Source organism: Labeo rohita, chromosome 5, assembly GCF_022985175.1.
Source record: "Labeo rohita strain BAU-BD-2019 chromosome 5, IGBB_LRoh.1.0, whole genome shotgun sequence".
NCBI lineage: Eukaryota > Metazoa > Chordata > Actinopteri > Cypriniformes > Cyprinidae > Labeo > Labeo rohita.
The window spans coordinates 27,924,208-27,940,933 of NC_066873.1; the positions used below are offsets into that span (position 1 = coordinate 27,924,208).

The 16,726-nt window shown below is 38.7% G+C and overlaps 1 protein-coding gene across 1 annotated transcript in view; it reads left to right on the forward strand.

Annotated features, from left to right (window-relative positions):
* The first annotated feature begins 259 nt into the window (after positions 1-259).
* Positions 260-16,726, forward strand: part of spns2 (SPNS lysolipid transporter 2, sphingosine-1-phosphate) — an 80,846-nt gene continuing 64,379 nt past the window's right edge. The window contains exon 1 of the mRNA XM_051109435.1: positions 260-703. Within this exon, the coding sequence (XP_050965392.1) occupies positions 472-703 (232 nt within the window). The 5' untranslated portion in view covers positions 260-471. The remainder of the gene's footprint in view (positions 704-16,726) is intronic.

A 16,726-nucleotide genomic window follows, 5' to 3' on the forward strand; every position in this document is an offset into this window, starting at 1 on the left:
CCCACGGCTCGCACGCTTTCTTTTCAATAACACCTTAAAGGACAATAGAATATTCCACGTCATTTCACTCTGAGAAAAAAGAAAACAACAGAGACAAAGCAACTTCGGACGAGCGCCTTGGGCGCGCTCTGTCACTGCTGAATTTCGGTGACATTCCCTTCTTTCACATGAGCATTCCATGCACACTGCTTCCTTCAGATTGGGAGGGGCGGGGTTTAACACGCAGCCACGCCTCCATCACACAACACACTACAGAGTGAGAGAAAAGCGCTTCCCGAGCGCTCAATCCTGTCACTGCACAGACATGAACGAAGCTCAGCGAGCAATAATCAGATCAATGATTTATATTCTTCGCGATTAACACTTAGTTTTTCTTTTCCGCTCCAAGGTGCTACACTTTTTCCGTCCTAGCCGTCCTGTCTCCGTTCCGAAATCGTTCAATCGTTTGCGCTGGATCTGTCGTGCCAGAAGATGTGTGTGGAAAGCGATGGATGTGAAATCGAGGGGTGCAGCAGTTCGGATGAGGTGCACACGCTGTCTGGAAGCATGAGTCCGACTCTCAAATCCAGTCCAGACCTGCATCCCTGCAAACCTGGGCAGAAATTCCGTGCCGCATTACTCCGATGCCGGTCTCCGCTCGTTGCCGCCGGGATTCTGAGTTTTGGAAATGTGCTCAATTACATGGACAGATACACCGTAGCAGGTAAGACCAGTATTTTCTTGGCGCATGGACGCTCGTTTTAGTGTCTGGCTCGGGAGAGCGAAAACCGGGCTAGTCATCATTTGTATTGTTTAATGTTTCACTTACAGAGTGGTTTCAGTTCAAACCACCGACCTGGGAAATCACATTTAAACATTAACATAAGTCAAGTGATCATTTACATATCTCGCTGCACACGTGCTGAGTTTTATTGAGCAGGTTATGACAGTCTTATTCTGTGTGATTTAATCAAGCCATCCGGATTGAGAGGTTACCATTATATCGATTACCACTGTGAGTGATCTTAGATCAATCTAATCTGACCCTATGCCTCCCAAATGACTGAAAATCCAAATCCAAATGACAATGCTTCCATGTATAATTTCATATCTATTTATGAAGCTTTTCTTCCACGTTACACATAGGCTCCTATAATCAATTAGCTACTAGTGACAATGTATACAAACACAGCAGCTCCACACAGTAAGTACGTAAATAATCTTAGCTTTGTTAGTATTGTGTGCAAATGTACAAAGCGACCTAAAATCACGTAACGTAGCCGATTTATTAACCCATCTGATGAATATGGACAATGGACACCGTCCGAATATAATACGCTTACACATACATACACAGACCTCAGCGTTAGCGATATACCCGACGATATTACAGTGTGAAGTAATTTAGAGCAAACTTCTCGAGGGACACATCTTATATCCAGGGGTTTTATAAATAGTAACCTCAGCAGCGCTACACACAAGATGCCCTTGGTATCAGGAATCAAGTTATTCAGGAATAAAAGGCAGAGCGCAGCCGCGGTCTGACATGTTTCCATAGAAACTAGAACAGATTTAATCTACTAGTTTTTATGTTGTGTCAAATTTAGCATCCCTCAGAAAGTGTGGATTAATTCGTTTATTGGATGGGTACTCGGTGATCTGAGACGACATGTCAGCTGGCATTTGCTCCAGCACACTTTGTGAGGGGTAATTTTCATAAATAACTAATGATTAGAGAGATTTGGAACAAGGTAAAAGCGCGCTTTTAGCTAGGGATTTTTCGGATAACCGTCAGGATACGGTACTTTATCCATTTCCCTCTGCTTTACTTGTAATAGGCTATAGCCTACAACTTTTTTGAGCTTGTGTGTGTTTCTTGACAAAATTAGTCACATTGTAGTTTTCTTAAGTTGCATACTCAGATATACAAACCAGGTATTCGATACGCAATTATTTGTTGGAGCTTGTAAATTAAAAATTAGTAGTGTTATTTTTAATTGAATTAAATACGCCTAACATGTTGTATAGCTTACTTGGAACGATTTTTTTACTACATTATAAAAAAATAATAATTTTCAGTTTATGACGATTGCATAAGTGAAATGGAAATGTTCGCATTGCCGGTTCTTGCCGCGCTGAACAGCGTGTTCCCTCTAGCGCGCTTCAGACACTTTTGACAGAGCAAGATGCTTGAATGGCGCGCCGCTGCAGCATGTACTTCATTGTAATGGGGGGCTGTAGTTATTCAGCATGCATCAAAAGATATGAATGCAGGATCCGCTCTATCAAAGTATTCTCTCATGCTTTTAAACATGCAAAGGTGCGTTGCCAGACGCTCGCGCGTTGAAAGCGAACAATTAAGGATGTCAGTCAATAATTCAGGGAATTAAATTTGCGAGGAATTGAAAGAAAATTAGCAAAGGCAACGTTATCACCCGTGGCGGTGGATTGTACAGGCTACAACAGGGTTTAGCAGCATTGCATAAGTCAACCGAGCTGTGATAACATTATGAAAACGATGTGTTTACGTGGGATATCTCATCTAATCTCGCCTTCTCCAAAATCAATCCCTTTTCCTAAATAGATAGTTTTTTTCTTTCTCTTTCATAGATAAAAGCATCAATGTGAGGTAAATTCCATCAATTTTTACTCAAGTGATGTACACAGTTATTCAGCCTTTTGGCTTTTAAACAATGAGTTGCATCTGAACAGTTTAGATGAATGAAGAGAGTGAAATGGAGAATATGTGTGAGATGATGACTGCAGAGAGATTGCAGCAAATTGGTCATTTCTCAAGAGAGGAGTTGTGTGTAAGTGTATGTGTTTATCTGTGAGTGTTGCAGCAGCAAACTGCGTCTTGTTGTGCATCTCTTCTACACCTCAGTTCCTGATTGATCATGCATTATGGGATGTGTGTTTATGTAAGGGTGAAGCCCCCTTCTTGGGTAAAGAGGAGAGGGTAGAGCTGACGCAGCCATCCTGCAGTGGCAACGACCACTCTTTACTATGAGAGAGAGAGAGAGAGAAAGAGCGAGAGAATTATCCACATGGTTGCTGAGACAGAAACGGTTGTCCTCACCACTGCCGTTCAGTCATTTGTACTGCAGTCAGACTGACACAGGCAACATATTAATGACTTTCAGCAGTGGCTTGTTTGTGGGTTTGTGTGTCTGAGGGTACATTGGGATAGTTCACCCCAAAACAAAAAATCATGATGTCATATTTCATATTTAAAACACCAAAATGTTTTTCAGACATTGAAAGTCGGAGGTTAGTGTTGTTTGGAATTTCAAAATATCTAAAAACAGAAAGTTATACGGGTTTTGCAACTAAAGTGATTAAAAAATGACAGCTTTTTGTTTTTGGGTGAACTATTTCTTTAGGGCTCAAAGAGAGGTTAAGCCATCATCCAGACGTAATTCCTGAAGCATGATGCTTTAAGATTTGCAGCGATGTAGTATAAAATGGTAAAAGTTTTAGTGCAGCAGAGCAATTTAAGTTGCACACATAAACTCATGCACGAACGAAATAAAATCAAATGTGCATGCAATCGCTGCTTGTAACATCAAACAACTTTGCACTGCTAAAATATAATTAATGCAGTTGCAATGACTGAAATTGGGTCCAATAAATACTGTCACTGTGAAAACTCTTAATTTGAGTTTTCTTGCTGTTTTAGTCATACTCATTTACTGCCAGTTCAACTTTTTACAAGCAGTAGGCTGTGGTCGTCTTGGATCAACCAAAATCGCTGTTAGCTAGAACCAAATGTTAATTCTCAAAAAAGAAGGGGAAAAAGCAGCGTGTGTCATTTTAGCCTTGTCAGCCTTATGTTTAATTGATTGATATTTATGTGTGTGAAAGGGAACAGCAAAGCTCTAATTTGGCTGTTTTCTCCACCTAAACAAAACTAGTGGGTGTGCAGTTTTTATAGTGGAGGAAAGACAACCAATCCCTCATGAGGAACCACAGAACAGACTGAAGCATAGAGGAAAACCATGCTAGTATGTGAATGTGTACTGAATCTTGTGGGGAAAAAACTGCTTATCGCCTGACAGGGTGTACTAAGGATGTAATACGGTCACTACAGGCTAGACTATCTACTAAAACTCATATCTGACTAGTCAAAGTCATAGGAATGATTTTATCCCTCTTTATGTTTAGCCCGAGGTGCATTCTGCAACATTTGCCCACTTCTTTCACTCCCTGTTGGCCCATTATATTTGTCCACTATCTATATCTGTCTCTTTCCGTCTCTAACACAGCTTCCAGTGGGACAGAGAGATCAGATTGATGGGACTGAGGTTGTGAACCATTTAGTTTGATTAAATTTGTGGTTTGGCTGTGATGGCTTCGACCCAGGGAGGCTGGTTGGCTGGCTGGCTGGCTGGCTGGCAACAGTCCCTCCAGCAGACAGACTGAGCTCAACAACAGATTACGGTTAAGACAGGGATTAGGAGGCACGGGGAATACCACAGGGACGTGCAGACGGAGGCCACTTAACATTATTTGATCTAAGATCCTTCATTGAGCCACCGGCCTGACGCCTGCTCTAATGAAGGCAGTTCGACTGGTAATCTGGATTATGAGGTGCAGCAGGTACTGAAAGGTGCAGTTTTTTTTCCTGAAGGCATCTGAGGTATGAGGATGTTTAATCTCAAGACAAGTGCTTAATTAAGTGTGACAGGTAATCCAGCAGCCAGAGGAGCTCCCTGAGGTAAAATAAGCATGTCTGCACATTCATATACACAGACTCACAGTTTATGAGGGAAGTGGAGACTACAGTAGTGTACATTTTGCTGCATTGCTTTTCTGCATTAGATGGTCCAGTCTAGCTGGCTCAGCTCAAGTTCTGCCTGGACACACTCTTTGGCAGTCTCTTCTGTAACACACACACATACACACACGTGCACACTGTCATTTCCATTTGTGCCCCTTGTGGTGCGAACTGAAGGTGTGATAAGGCCTATCAGCAACAAAACAGTGTGCTGTACTGGAGGAGGTCAGCAGCAGTAGCACGTAGCACATGAGCAGCACATACAGTAATGACACCAGCTAAAGCGTTACATCATGTTGAAAGAGATCCAATATGTTTATACATTTATTTAAATAAAAATGTACTACTCAGTAGGTTGCTTGAAAAACTAGCTCACTAATCACTTATAAGAAAGCTCTGTACCATGATGTTTTTAGGACGAGTTTGCATTAAGGTGCTGTCACATTTAACATTGTTCAGCGAATTTTTCCTGAAGTGAAATCCAAACACTTTAATAGGAATCCACCTACCTGATCTCATAATGAAAATGTACCTGTGGGAACTTATTTGCAAGACACAAAATACGTAGTAAGTACATATAACTGTAGTTTCAAACAGAAATTAACACTAGAGGCGGTAAAAAAGAGAGAGCTTGCAATTTCTCTCATACACAGTTATGATCAAAGCTCCATATGTTTTGTTTTCCGAACATAACAAGCTTGCTCGGTAGCTTGGCACGGAATTGTACTTAGGATGTGGAATCATTGGGTAAGAATAGAGTGAAAAACATAACTTGTGATGAAAAAGCTGAAAGATGAGAGATCGAAAAACAAGGTAAAATGGCATGCTTGTGATTGCGTTTTTGCGTCACATTCGCTTTTGTACTATCGGGTAGGTTTAGGTGTAGTGCAGGTGGTACGTTATTTTAAAATGTCACGGAGCAGTAGAGTTATAGTACCACTCAATGGACACTTTAAGTCAGAACTGACGTATAAAACTAACATCACATAAAACGTACGTTCATCTGATCCGGGAAAAAAATTAATACTCTTTTAGCACCACGCAGTGGAAATTTCACATCAAATATGTCATGGAACATACATGGTGGTACGTATTTTGCGTCTTGCGGCAAAGTTCCCACAGGTATGTTTTTGTCATGAGATTAGATTGGAATCTACACATTTGGAAATTTCACATGAGGGCAAAATATATTCCTGCACAGACTTTAAAACTGGTTGGTCACTCAAATTCATTGCACTGACCAACAGAAAGATGCTTGATTTGAGAGTGGCTTCTATGTGAACTGTGCTTTATACATTGCTATACTATTGACAATAGACAATGGATCATTTCTAGCCAAGAAACTTGGCTGACATTTCTGTACCTTAGAAAAAAATGTTTAAAAAATGGCTTTCTTACTGAAATATTACATAGAAGAACCATTTTTGGTTCTGTTCAGGGAACAGTTCATCAAAGAACCATTTTTATGAACACTTGAAGAGCATTCTTCCACCATATAGAATCAGTGTGCAATGGAAAGATTTTGTGGATGTTAAAGATTCTTCATGCAACCACTGATGCCAATGAAGAACCTTTATTTTTAAGAGTGTTATTTATTTTTAATATACCTGCAACAAACTGACTGTCAGTATTGAAATGAACCGTTTAGGTTTAGCTGTGGTGTCTTGCTCCTACTTGCTCATTTTACCATGCTCATATGAAAGGAATCTCAACAACAAAAACATGAAAGTAATGGAAACACTCTCAGTAACTGAGTTTATAAGTATGTCTCACTCTTCTGAAACCCTGATGCAGAACAAATGGCTTCCATTTCTTCTAAAGTTAATTCCCATATGTACTGTAATTGTTTCTCACAGAAGCAGTTATAGAGCTGTTGTGTTTACTACTGATGTCTCCCTCAAACTTCAAATATAAATCCATTAAAGTAAACCCGTTAAAAGATGATTACAAGTTAGCTCTTAATGCTGGAGTGTATTGATGAAGATGCAGTGTATTTAATATCCCCCATAACAGCGCAGTACAATATTAGTGTTTGCAAAATGATTGGCGTACTTTAATGGGTTTTTTGTTTTAATTGAACAGATTTTGACCTCATATATAAAGTTCTCCCATATTAAGATCTCTTCTTTGGTGTGTGTGTGTGTGTGTGTGTGTGTTTTTATGGGGTTTTATTTAGCTGATGTATGTGCTGCTTGTGATAGAAGTGGTTGGAATTAGACAGCACCTCTTCCTTTTTTTGACACGGTGCTTTTCATGTGGTCACAGCATCCATTACACAAGCACGCAAAGCTATTACTGTGACAGCTTGGCTGCTTAAACCTAACCTAGCCCTAAAAGTTAGGGAAGAAAGTGAGCTGAAAAAGTTCCAGCCTTCCCGAATCATTTATTTTCATTCATCTGCCTCAGCTGTTTTCTTATAAAGAGCGCACAACCATGACCGCCTTTCTGACCTCAACAATAAGGTCAGTGTATAAATATATATAGACACGAGTGGCGTTCAGCGGTACAAGTTCTCATCTTGCTCCGGAGAGGCTGTATTGGGCAGCCTGACGACTCTCAAAATAATCACCGACACAATCAAGTCCACTAACAGCCTCTGAGAACCCGGGATGCGATTTTCCCGGTTTATTTTTTAACGGGCTTGTCTTTCATTCGGCCCATGTGATGTTCATTTAATGTAGCGTGGATGACCCAAACAAGGCAGAGAGTGTTTGTTATGTTTTTGCACCAGAGCATGGCTGCCGTGCTTGTTTAAATGGCATTGACCCTGTTAATATAATTGGTGGCCCACTTTTAGCTCACTGCATGTCCAAACAGATGCGTACTATGTGTGGGTGTTTATCTATTTAAAAAAAGGGGATTTGCTGTGATTCTCAGTCTCAACGTGTGTCTTTTGATGGAGTGTGTCTAAGGGATTAAGGGCGGAGAGTTTGACAGACAGCTGTACAGGAAGGTAAAGGAAGCGGGGGGAGGGGTGCCTGAGGGGGGAGCGCACCTGTGAGATTTGAAGTCTCAGGTATGTCACTGTGTATTAGATCAGGACTGTGCAGAAATGTAGTGTGGGAGACATCCTCAGGCTTGACCTCTGATCCTATCATGACCTCAAAAGGCCAAAAATACTTCAACCACTTATTCTAATGCAATTTTTACGTTAATTGACAGATTACCAAACTTACAACATTTTTACTGTAGCGTTTCTCATTCATTTTCCATTAAAAGGATGGACATTTTTTGTCCTCCATATATCTACACACAAACTCAGTGACCTTCACTTGTTTCCGGATGCAACGTAACAGCTAAATCATTGTGAAAGCATAGCAAATCCCCATAGGTGCTATAGAGATACTATAGAGATAAGCTCTAAATATGAATGACGTGAAATCATATTTGAGTCGTTACTCTAGTTTTATGAGTGTGGATAATATTCATAGATAAGTCTGATAATCTGTTCTGCTTTCAGATAAGACTTCTGTGTAAATATTGACCAAATCAAATCAAAAAAGGGTCAGTAGGGTAAACTACTCTACTAAAGCTCAGCTTTGTCCTTAAAGTAAGCCTTCAGACGTGCTCTGCATTGCCAGGACAAATATTTAAACTGGACTTTACTGCATGTCTGTATTTGCAGTCTTATTAAGGAGGAAAATATGTCATCTTTCCCTCTATTCAATAGTGATTGAGTAAATAATCAGCCACCGGTATTACATAACATGTTATTTCCCAGTAGCTTAAGCGTGTATGTGTTTGACTGGCTGCACAGTGCAACACAGTGTCAGTAGGTAAATAGGTTCAGACCTCTGTCTATTTAGTGAAATACAGTATCTGTTAATGTAGGGCCCAAAAGACAGATATACTGAAATATCATCTCATCAAGCCAGTGTTTGCCTGTTGTTTTTGTTGTGTATTCCTGTCATTGTATGCCATCTCGTTTTGTTTGTCACCTCGACGCATTGCGTGTCAGAAACACTTTCGCCTTTCAGTGGGAAATCTAGCTCTGTTGTTTCAGTGTGTGTGAAGAGTATATGTCTAGGGTTTAAAGGCTCAGGTGTGCACAGGGGAACAGGCTGTGCTTTCTTAAAACCTTAGGACAGACAGTTTCATGTCAACATACTGCCCTGTACATTTAAAGGGATAGTTCACCCAAAAATTCTGTCATTAATTACTCACTCTCAGTGTTGGGGGTAATACATTACAAGTAATGTGAGTTATGTAATCAGATTACTTTTTCAAGTAACTAGTAAAGTAACGCATTACTTTTTAATCAAATAAGTAACGCCAGTTACTTTGTTTACCATTTACTGACTGACAAGTCTCCTGTCCCCATGTTGAGAGAAATTGGAAGTACAGAGGCGTTGCGCGCACTGTGTAAAAAAGCATTACTGTAGTTCTAGACTAAATGTGTACAAGCATTAATTAATCTCAGTATTCATCAAAATAAATTAAAACAGTGAAATGCAAACTCAGAATATGACGCAACCATACTAACAAGAAAATATGACTTTAGATAAACTAACATTTGTGCTTCATTGTTTTTTTATTGCTGAAGGGTGTTGAACCATCATCTCCTGCGTAATACTGTACAGACGTGAATTTACTTTTGCTTCAGCCTGAGGCTTGTTAATTTCACTTGTTGGTGTGAATGGGCTTTACATTTTCAATTCTAACTTTTTATATTAAAAAACAAACAAGCAAACCCTGCCCAGATTTAAAAAGTAACACAAAAGTAATGCAAAAGTAATATAATGCATTACTTTCCATAAAAAGTACCAAAGTAATGTATTTAGTTACTATTTAGAGACCTTCGTTCATCTTCAGAGCTCAAATTTTTATCTGAGATCTGAGAGCTTTTTGACCCTGCATAGACAGCAACGCAACTACCACGTTCAAGGCCCATAAAGGTAGTAAGGACACTGATAAAATAGTCCATGTGACATCACTGGTTCAACCAAAATTTTCTTTTTGCTTAATGCTACTTTATTCAAAAATTTCTTCTCTTCCGTGTCAGTTTTTGACATGCGTACATGAAAGTACCACAACAGATCAGGAGCTGCCGTTGTGTCGTAGAACCCGGATGTGCTGCGCCTTGTTTACAAGCAGAGGATGATGCATGCTGTACATGTCTTTGTAAACATGTCTGAAGATTTCGACAGAGGATGACTTAGAATTTTTGGCCCATCCTTACTTACTTGAAACAGAATATACAGACGATGAACTAAGAGAGATGGACATTCCAGTGAGACTCATTCATTTCTCAGAGCTATTCATTTACCAGTCCTAAAAATAACCCCCTGCATACTATGGAAACAAGAATGCCTTTATGTATGCTGAACGGTACGCAGGGGCAGACTGTCGTTCTATTCATCATAGTAGCATAGTTTCCACAAACATAATAATAGGAAATGTTTCTAATCAGCATATTGGATTTCTGAAGAATCATGAAAACTGGAGTAATGGCTACTGAAAATTCCGCTTTGCATCACAGGAATAAATCACATTTTAAACTGTATTTAAAAAAAAGAGGAGTTATTTTAAATTGCAGGATTAGTCAGCATAAGTCACTGCTGTGCCTCCTGCACTTCATTCATCAACAGAAAGAAAAAAAAGACTATATATGAACTACATAATATAGCAGGCTATATTTTTAAACTGATATAAGTCTGTGTTTAGGCGCCCCTGCTATATGACAAGTACTTAAAGATCTTAGTTTCCTTTAAGGATTAATATGGTATTCTTACCAGGTAAGCCACAATAGATTGAGTTATTTAGCCACACCAGAACATAATAATTACCCAGAACTAACGCCTAAAATACCTGCGTGTGTATGTGAGGTGTGTGTCTCCACCTCAGTGATGTGGAATGTAGAGGTAGAGCTGGAATTCCAGTGATGCGGTTGTTTTGTTTTCCCACAGTTACTTTAACTCCGATCTATAGTTACCAGTCACCAGCCCACGCGACAGAAAGGTGCTCAACAATACAGAAGAACCAAGCCAAAAACGCTTCTTTGTGGCACTTATAATCTCACACCCTCTTTCTGTCTTTCTCTTGGGTTTCGATGGTGGAACATTTTGGTGGCCTTTTTTATTTGCCTTCAGGATCAAATCTAAGACATACTGTCTCTCGAGAGTGTCTTGCACTGTTCTGCATTAAACTAGACCAGGAAGAAATGAGATTTATCTCTAATTCATGAAGGAGAAAGTGAGATGGATCACTGCGCTGGAGAGTTTCAGCTGTTCTCAATGAGAGTGGATGAAAATAGTGCTTTGCATAGCAAGAACATAGATGTAATAAAAGACACTGGGACAGATAAAAATGATCAGGAGGTTTGTGTGGGTGTGTGTCTGCGTATTGATTGGATAGAATAGAGGTTTATGGGGCTACAGTCAATTACTCAGACTACAGTATCCCTTGAATACATGCCACATGTGGTTCTCCTGTAGATATTGATTTCAGGCAGCCCAGTTCTGGTGCTTGTGGGACATTCAGAATTGAACTGAGAATGCTTTTTAAATGAAAAAGCATAATGAGAGATGCTGAGTCAAGAGGGATTTATGACAACTTTCCTGCCATATTACATTTTATAGTTATTAGTGTCTTCTGTAGGGTTCGCTGGGGTTATGAATGCTTTATCATCTCTAAACCCATTTTTGACCCTTAGGTATTAAGTTGAATAAAGAATTCTTTATTTAAGAAATCATATTTTTTTAAAAGTATAGCTATAAATGGCCTATACAACATAAATCAAAAGAGAAAACCGTGAAACATTTATATGTGTAGTTTTCACTCAACTGGTCATTATAACTGACCAGACTAAACTATATATATATATATTCTTTTTTCACACACATTTCTCCTACTTCCATCACCCTCAGCTGTCAGTTGTCTGAAGCTCATAGCCACTCACACAGAGCAGTACAGCTACAGTCTAATGTTAAATTGAGCTTGAAAGACCAGCTCTCAACATAGGCTTTTTCAGCCCTAAGTGTGCTGAAATGCCTCATCCAATTTGGCACACTCTTTTTTTTCCTTTTCCTCTTTTCCCAGCTTTCATTTACCCTGTCTCGTGACACCTCTTGACTCTGTTCTCTCTGTTTGTTGCTCAACGCTGTCAATTACTGCATTGAGAATGGTTTGGCTCGCTATTCCTTTTGAAGCTTCATTGATTAAGCTCTTCTTCTTAGACATTTTCTGAATCAAAGAGCTCATAGAACGTAGTTTGTATTTTAGTATTCAAACACTGTCCGTTGACACTTTCAGGTAGTATTTTGAGTGTCCAAATTCTTCTTCTATAACTGATGTAATTAATGCAAAATAAAACTAATATAAAGAAATTCAATTTACCATCTCAACATGTTTGTCAGAGGAATATGGGCTAATTAATGATGCCTCACTGTAGGTTTACACTTCGAATGGGAACGGCAGTGATTAAGAAAGATAATCAAGCACTTCAGCAGTTTTATTCAGGACTAATTATTATTCACAGAAGCGGGCACTGTTGACGCCCCCCTGGGTGAGACCCACCCCACTCCTACACAGCTCTTACAGAACAAAGAGAAGACAACGAGAATAAGCAAGAAGGCATAGTGAGCGAGAAAAGCCAAATTAAATCTCATTACAGGCAAACAACAAAAAGCCCTCATAATTACACTAATCCCTTTCTGTGTTATGTAAAAATAAAAAAATAAAAGCAAAGCATCAGGATTAGGCTACAAACGAAGCACGTCTAATGTCAGTCAGCAAAACGCTAAGCCAGTTAATGGCTCGACGTCATCAGACGATGTTGCAGCTGTTGGTGCAAAAATGGATGGTGATGAGATTAGCATTAAGGTAGCATGAACACTAACAGGAAGATGTTAAGGATCCCATAAAATCAAAGTTTTAGTCATGTCTTAGAGTGTATTTATTTTCACTACCATTACATTTTTTTTTTTAAATTCCTATGCTCACCAAGGCTGCATTTGAACAAACATAAAGTAAAAATGGTAATATTGTAACGTTATTATAGCTAATTCTATTGTCATTATTTCTAAATATAATTTATACTTGTGATGTAGCCTATGTTTTTTTTTTGCAGAATTCTTTGATGAGTATAATTTTTTTCTGATTATTATTTTTTTAATCATTATATATTTCTTTACTACATGCACACACTTTACTAATTTGTTCCCTTTGTTTACTAAATTGTGTGCACAAATGACTAATTCATTCTCTAGTTTTTAATTAACTAATAATTAGTTTTAAATAAATGAAATAATAATTTGCTCTGCTTCCTGTCCGCATTCTCATAAACCTGGTGCTGTTACAGTTGAAGTCAAAAGTTTACACCCCCCTTTCAGAATCTGCAAAATGTTAATTATTTAATTATTTCATTATTTATTGGTTTTCCAGCATTTTTGTGTATTTGAACCCTTTCCAACAATGACTATATAATTTTGAGATCCATCTTTTCACACTGAGGACAACTGAGGGACTCTTATGCAACTATTACAGAAGTTTCAAATGCTCACCGATGCTCCAGAAGTAAAAACACTGCATTAAGAGCCTGGGGGTGAAACCTTTTGAACAAAATGGAGATTCTTCTTATTTTGTCTAAATATCATATTTTTTCATTTAGTACTGCCCTTCAAAGGCTACAGACGATAGTTACATGTTTCCCAGAAGACAAAAATTAAATTTACCCTGATCTTCAAATTCAAAAAGTTTTCATGGCTGTAACGAAAGCAAAACTGGCTATACATAAATGGACCAGCCCTTTAACATATCTCAGATGTATCTCTAAATACCTTCAACATAGTTCTAAATCAGTTTTAACTGTCATTGGGACAGATAAAAATGATCAGGAGGTTTGTGTGGGTGTGTGTCTGCGTATTGATTGGATAGAATAGAGGTTTATGGGGCTACAGTCAATTACTCAGACTACAGTATCCCTTGAATACATGCCACATGTGGTTCTCCTGTAGATATTGATTTCAGGCAGCCCAGTTCTGGTGCTTGTGGGACATTCAGAATTGAACTGAGAATGCTTTTTAAATGAAAAAGCATAATGAGAGATGCTGAGTCAAGAGGGATTTATGACAACTTTCCTGCCATATTACATTTTATAGTTATTAGTGTCTTCTGTAGGGGTCGCTGGGGTTATGAATGCTTTATCATCTCTAAACCCATTTTTGACGCTTAGGTATTAAGTTGAATAAAGAATTCTTTATTCAAGAAATCATATTTTTTTTAAAGTATAGCTATAAATGGCCTATACAACATAAATCAAAAGTGATGTAGCCTATGTTTTTTTTTTGCAGAATTCTTTGATGAGTATAATTTTTTTCTGATTATTATTTTTTTAATCATTATATATTTCTTTACTACATGCACACACTTTACTAATTTGTTCCCTTTGTTTACTAAATTGTGTGCACAAATGACTAATTCATTCTCTAGTTTTTAATTAACTAATAATTAGTTTTAAATAAATGAAATAATAATTTGCTCTGCTTCCTGTCCGCATTCTCATAAACCTGGTGCTGTTACAGTTGAAGTCAAAAGTTTACACCCCCCTTTCAGAATCTGCAAAATGTTAATTATTTAATTATTTAATTATTTATTGGTTTTCCAGCATTTTTGTGTATTTGAACCCTTTCCAACAATGACTATATAATTTTGAGATCCATCTTTTCACACTGAGGACAACTGAGGGACTCTTATGCAACTATTACAGAAGTTTCAAATGCTCACCGATGCTCCAGAAGTAAAAACGCTGCATTAAGAGCCAGGGGGTGAAACCTTTTGAACAAAATGGAGATTCTTCTTATTTTGTCTAAATATCATATTTTTTCATTTAGTACTGCCCTTCAAAGGCTACAGACGATAGTTACATGTTTCCCAGAAGACAAAAATTAAATTTACCCTGATCTTCAAATTCAAAAAGTTTTCATGGCTGTAACGAAAGCAAAACTGGCTATACATAAATGGACCAGCCCTTTAACATATCTCAGATGTATCTCTAAATACCTTCAACATAGTTCTAAATCAGTTTTAACTGGAAATACACAGGAAAGAAAACAGCTCGTCAAGTGATTTTATGCAGTCTTTAGCATGAGTATCTGATGGAAGGGAAGGTAATTGAAGCTTCTGGTTGGCAGTTAACATTAGCACATAACCAAAGAATGCTATCAGATCAGTCTGATAGTAAGGGCAGCCGTAATTGCACTCCAGTTTCTGTCAGCTGCTTTCTCTCCTGCTAAATTGCTCAGTGTAGTCAGTAGCTCATTTAATGAAACAAGCAGCTCATTTAGAGCCTCGGTGTGAAACATCCCCTATTTAAATGTATAGTGAACATTACTGTTTGCTGTTGCTAACATCTACACTCATGCATCTCAGTGTCTGTAAGTAGAAAACCAATCTCTATTTTTGTACCAGTGTATAAGGAGCAAGTATACTAATATGTCTGCAACCATACGTTTACTGACCATACGTACTCCTATAGTGATGGGGAGTATCTAAGGGGAAACCAGGCAACCTAGGGAATTTTTTGTTTGCGCTCGAGTGCCTTCTGACCACTGCACAGCTATACATCTGACACATTGGCTTACACTCCAGAGGATAATTCTCTTATGAATTATTAATGCACAAATACTATATGCTGTTTCTGCATAGCACCTCTGCAAGAGAAAACCTCTTCCTTTTTTTCTTTTTATGCAATATTTAAAAGCAAGTGATGTGGTCTAGACTAGCTACGGTGAAGAAGCCTTGCAGTGCACACCTTATTTACACTATCCAGGAATGCTTTTAGTATAAACAGAATATATTTTCTGTGCATTTGTGATTTAATATGTATAAATTGTTAATTTTTTTATGCACACACGCATCTTAAAGCTAGTCTCAGATCAGCAGCGCAGCATACAATGCAATACACCGACAAGCAGCGTTGGCAGCCTGCCTGAGGGTGAGGCAGTAATGAGGAACTACTGGTATAAAATGGTGAGGGAATTCCAAAACACCCACACCCGCAAACGCCCACTAAAACACACACCCCCGCTCCTCTGACATCTGCATTGTGTTTATATGGACTGCGTGGTGGTTAAAGGCAGAGTGGAAAAAGCATCCGTCGCTTCGCGGGATATGTATGGACCCGGCGGTCAGGAGCTCGCCAGAGAACAGACAAGCATGCTTGTGGTCAGCTCTTACCCTGCCTCTGCACTCTCGTAGGTTTGGCTCAGTGTAAGAGAGCAGACGCTTTGCAGGGAAGCTATGAAGGGTTAACATGGGAACAGTCTTTTTTTGCTTTCGCACATATGTAAGTTCTGTGAGCTGAGGTGTTGTTATATCAATCCCTGTGACACTTTTGAGAAGGATCACCCTTAGCTGATGAGAAAAGCAGAGAAGCAGGGGATGGGAAAGGAGAAAAGGAAAATAGGAGGAAGAGAGCTTCAGGATGTGTCAGCAGCAGTATAGTGTACCCGTGGTTTGCTAGAATGAAAAGAATGAGGGAAAGAACTTCATAACAGAGCAGAGAGGAAACATTCTCTTACCGCAAAGAGTAGCATTACACAGGATATGGAAATGTACGTTTGTACTGCAGTTTGACCTACCACATACACACACACAGGGCAAATTCGAAACAGTTGTGCCACTTTTGAATGCAGTACTGCAGTACGAAATCCTGCGTCTTATTTACTAACCACCTGCATTCCAGTTTAACCAAGTGCTACTCGTTTTGTTTTTCTCAGCACGAATACATCTCAGTTTGTATATAAACTATTTACTGTATGTTTATAGTTTGAGCTTTTTTCCCCACATTGCACTGAAGTGAATTTCATTCAAAAGACATGTTTGTGTACACTGCTATGGCTGCAGTAATTCATCAACTAGTGATCAAATGATAGATGACAATATGCACCGTGCACTGAAATGTATCATTAATGTTGTTTCTTTAGTTATTTGGATGCTAAAACTACACACACAAAGGCAAACAGCAATATC